The sequence below is a fragment of the Aethalodelphis obliquidens genome, unplaced genomic scaffold (assembly GCF_003676395.1).
Source record: "Aethalodelphis obliquidens isolate GAN/ISIS:26980383/991018 unplaced genomic scaffold, ASM367639v1 scaffold21, whole genome shotgun sequence".
NCBI lineage: Eukaryota > Metazoa > Chordata > Mammalia > Artiodactyla > Delphinidae > Aethalodelphis > Aethalodelphis obliquidens.
The window spans coordinates 18838157-18842555 of NW_020837965.1; the positions used below are offsets into that span (position 1 = coordinate 18838157).

General features: G+C 59.8%; 1 protein-coding gene across 1 annotated transcript; it reads right to left on the reverse strand.

Annotated features, from left to right (window-relative positions):
- Positions 1 to 799: 799 nt before the first annotated feature.
- GSC (goosecoid homeobox) lies at positions 800 to 2756 on the reverse strand. Its single transcript, XM_027120843.1, has 3 exons — positions 2261 to 2756; positions 1544 to 1803; positions 800 to 1227 (listed from the first exon to the last, which is right to left on the reverse strand). The coding sequence occupies exons 1-3, from the start codon at positions 2613 to 2615 to the stop codon at positions 1072 to 1074; spliced, it is 771 nt and encodes a 256-aa protein (XP_026976644.1). The 5' UTR covers positions 2616 to 2756; the 3' UTR covers positions 800 to 1071.
- Positions 2757 to 4399: the final 1643 nt, after the last annotated feature.

Consider the following 4399-nt stretch of genomic DNA (forward strand, 5'->3'; position numbering starts at 1 on the left):
TCTCCTACTCTGGCCCCATCAGGGGCAGAGCAGAGACAGTAGGCAGAGAAAGCCAAAGGCTCAGCACTCCCACCTCACTATGACTCTGCCACAGCCGCTGGCGTGCTCTAGGCCCGGTAGGCGGACAGAATGCACGGCTCAGAATGTGCACCTGGTCATCCCCAACTCCCAGGGAGAAGCACGATGGGCCCCCCCGCACTGGCAGGCTCCTCACCGGGCTCTTGGGCGCACAGCAGGGCTGTGGGGCAGAAACTTTCACCAGGGAGGAGGTGAGCGGCGAGAGAGACCAGCAAAGATCCAGGAAAGCTTCTGGAGAGAGGGCATGCCTGCCTAATTCCACGCGGACCCGCCGCCTTAGGTCTGGGGATTTCGCGGGAGCAGGGCCGGGTGAGCAGCCTAAACGGACTCTGGAGACGCTCCCAGGATCCGTCCGCTCCAAGCAGATCCTGCTTATCCGCTATCCCATGGGCAGCAAGGAGGGAAAAGGTCCTGGCTCTCCCCACGGGCGAGGGGGAACAGCCTGCTCGCAGGGACAACGCTACCGCCCCCAGTGCCGGCAGTGCCACTCTCCACCCCTGCCTGGAAACCTAGAGACGAAGTTTACACCAGGACGCCCGGTCCTGTGACCATTCGTACCCAGACCTTCTGTCTCCCTTTTTTCTTTTTTTCCTTTTTTGGGCAGGTCAGAGCTGCCCGGTTTTCCTTTTGAAGCTATAGACTAACTAGATTTCTTTTTTTTTTTTTTGTGGGCCTCAGATGGTGCTGGCGGTGGGGTACGAAATACAGAATGTGGCCCGTCTACATCGCCGTCACTTTATTGTATTGTCACCGTTAATTTAACTATAAATACTACGGTGGGGAGTGAGTCGCCGGCGGCCTCGGACTTCGGGGCAGCAAGTCCCGGCGCGGCCCGACCCCAGGCGCCCACCCTCCGGACGGTACACTATTTACAGCTCCTCGTTCCTCTTTCTCGACCCCCCTCCCGCAAGGCAGCGCGTGTGCAAGAAAGTAGCATCGTCTGGGTGTGCAAGTCCTTCGAGTTAGGCAAGGGCCACGGCCGGCCCGCGGCCGTCAGCTGTCCGAGTCCAAATCGCTTTTACCTTCCTCTTCCCTCTTCTCAGGCGACGCCTTCGACGACGTCTTGTTCCACTTCTCGGCGTTTTCCGACTCCTCCGACGAGGACCGCTTCTGCCGCCTCCATTTGGCGCGGCGGTTTTTAAACCAGACCTGTTACGCAACGGAGGACAAAAAAACGGTTAGGATCAAAGGCGCGCCCCCGCCATGCCCGGGCACCCCCGGGACGACCCTGGCGTGGAGAGGGAACCCGGGGACCCCGCGCGCACGCCATCAAAAGGAGACCCGCTCCCGCTTCCGTATTTTCATCCAACTTCCTGGGCCTAAAGCGCCCTCCAGTAGCCTCCAGGCCGCTGCTGGGATGTTTTTAAAGAGCAAGGAGACCCAAGGAGAGCTGAGCAAACCCGGCTGGAGCCTCATTTCGCTGGGAAGGGCCACGGAGCGCGCCCCGGCGGGGTCTCGCGCCTACCTCCACTTTCTCCTCGCGGAGGTGCACCTTCCGGGCCAACTGCTCGCGGGTACCCACGTCTGGGTACTTGGTCTCCTGGAAGAGGTTCTCCAGAGCTTCGAGCTGCTCGTCGGTGAAGATGGTGCGGTGCCGCCGCTTCCGCCGGCAATGCAGCTGGTTGAGGAGCTGCAGCTCGGTGCGCGACAGGGTGCCCACGTTCATGTAGGGCAGCATCTGGTGCGGCACAGGGGACACCAGCACCGAGCCGGGGCCCTCGTAGCCTGCGACAGAGTAAGGCGTACGGTCAGCCGCCTCCGTTGCCACCGCGCGCGCACACGCCCGCCCGACACCCACTCCGGATTTAAAATCGTCAGCAAGGGGGTGCTGGGAATTGGGGGTGCGCGGAAAACAGGGTGTGAGGAACCGGGGGACCGTGCGACCGCGTCCACCCGCACACGCCCAACGCCGGTTAGGGAATCCTAAAAGGCTAAATTCTAAAAGTCTCCTCCACGCAGGCACTGTTACAGTCTCCGCTAACTCTCGCCTAAAGTTTGCAGCAAGTGTGCAAACGCCTGCGCCCGATCCACTTAAAGACGGGGGTCGGGGGGGGGGCAGGTTTTCAAGAGGAGAAAAGTTTGTGCAAAGTGAAAAAGGCGAGCACCACCGCCCACCCACGTCCCAGGGGCTGAGGACCGCGGCCGGCCGCCGAGGCCGAGGCCGGCGCGAGCGCGACCCTACCTGGGGGCGTCGGGACGCAGGAGCACTGCTGGGCACCCAGCGGCGGCACGGCCCCGCAGCAGGCCGGGCCCACGGGTGCCGCCTGCACGTGCAGCTGCCCGTAGAAGTAGTTGTTGTAGCCCAGGCGGGAGCCTCCGACCGCAGCCGGGAGGCCTGCGCCGCCGGGGGCCACGGGGCGCGGGTAGAAAGCGCCATAGTCCGAGGAGGCGCCGCCGCCGGCGCCGTAAAGCGAGTCCCCGTGCAGGGCCGGGAAGACGACGGGAGCCGCGGCGCTGGGCGCCACCGGCAGCACCGAGTCCTTGCAGCGCGGCCGGGCGGCCAGGATGTTGTCGATGCTGAACATGCTGGCGGGCATCCCCAAGCCCCGCGCCGGGACCGGGGGGCGGCGGGGACGCGCCGAGGAAAAAGCCTCAAAGTGGGGGGGTCCACGCTCCTCCCGCGGCGGACCAAACCGAAAGAGAGCGCCGGCGAGCGCGCAGCCCCGCGCCCCTCCCCGCCCCCTGCGTCCGCTCTCCCTCCTCCCGCCCTCCCCTCGCTGCAGCGTTTGCCGAACTCAACTCGCGGGTAGGACGGAGTTTAGACCAGCTGAACCTCTTGTTGGTTTTATACTGAGTCGACGTCATCCTGGATTTAGTTCCTGGTAATATGCAGATGACAAACAGAACCAGATTTGGCCCTTTCTGTTCCTTTGGGTGGGGGGGCTTGAACAGAGGGGGAGGGGAAGAGGTGCCAAGGGGAGGGGGCTACGGGGGCCTGAAAATAGATTGTGGATTGCGAATTAATGAAATTAACCTAATCTTTTCCATTCAGCCGCCCCGCCGCGGGCCGGCGGAGCTGGGCGGGCGTCCTAATTGCCCCGGTTAATCTCATTAATTCCACCGTGAGGCCGCCGTTAACAACTCCCTCTGCCGACCTCTCCGCCCCCCACCTTTTTTCCTCAGATTGGGTCCTATTACTGGGTGCGATTTCCTCTCCATGAAACTCAAATTCATTGTGGCCAGTTTTACTTTGGGGCTACATTTTTTTTTCCTTTCGGGATGTGTTTTGTTTTAGAAAATGTGAGGGGCTGCGGCCTCAATCAAGCGAGATTGAAATTCCGCTCTTCCTTCGGCCCCCATGCACTGGCCGCCTAATTTCACCTCTGTTTTTTATCTTGACATCCTCTCCCGAATGGAATTGGTTAACCCCCTAAAAAAACCCTTTTGTTTTTGCAAACGCCAAAATTTGTAATGACAAAACGACGAAAGAATTGCATCGTGGTTCTTAATTGCGTGTATATATGTGTGTATATATATACACACACACATATATATATGTATATACACATAGATAGATTTTTTTTTTTTTTGCAGTCACTTTGGGTCTGAAAACTAGCATAGCAGTCCCTAGGCCCTTACACAGCGGAGACCAAATTCATCCACTAATTTAAAATTCTCCACCCAGAGTAGCAATCAGAAGCGATGCTTCCAACTGCCTCCTGCGTGGGTGTCAGTAGGTTTCGTGTTTGTTTTTTAATTTGTTTTTTTCGGAAGTAGGGTGTCTTCTCACTTAACCGTTTTTGTTTTCAGTGCAAAATACAAAAAATGGGACTTTAGGGATTCTCTGTCCCCTTTCCCAACAATTGAATCGCATTTTTCCCTTTCGACTTGCTGGTTCCCTGACTGGGACAGGCCCTCCTGGCAGGCCTAAGCTGGGATCCCTGGGCCCCGGTGGCCTGGCCGAAGTTCGGCTCTGCTCTCGGCAGGCGGCCACGGTGATTTGCCGGATCCTCGGTGCGTCACGGCCCGTCAGCCGGAGCTGCTGGAGGCGCGTCCGGTCCACGACTGAGCGCAGGCGGCCGAGCGCCCTGCGAGAAGGTAGGACACGCTGAGCGCGGAACGAAAGCAGCCCCCGAGGTCCTTCGAGCCCGGCGCAAGTCCCGGTCTTGCAGAGCTGTGCTTTCTCGGCCTTTCGCGCAGGCAACTCCGGCCACTCCAGGGGAAAGGGCAGTGCCGGGCCCAGGCGAGACTGCCTAGCGCCGGGGTACCGGGGCACCTCGGGTTTCCCGAAGGATGGCCGACTTTAACTCACGCCCATTTTTCGCTATTTCTTACTGGCTCATTAACCTGGGGCCCCAGCAAGAGTATCTGAAGTCGCCGC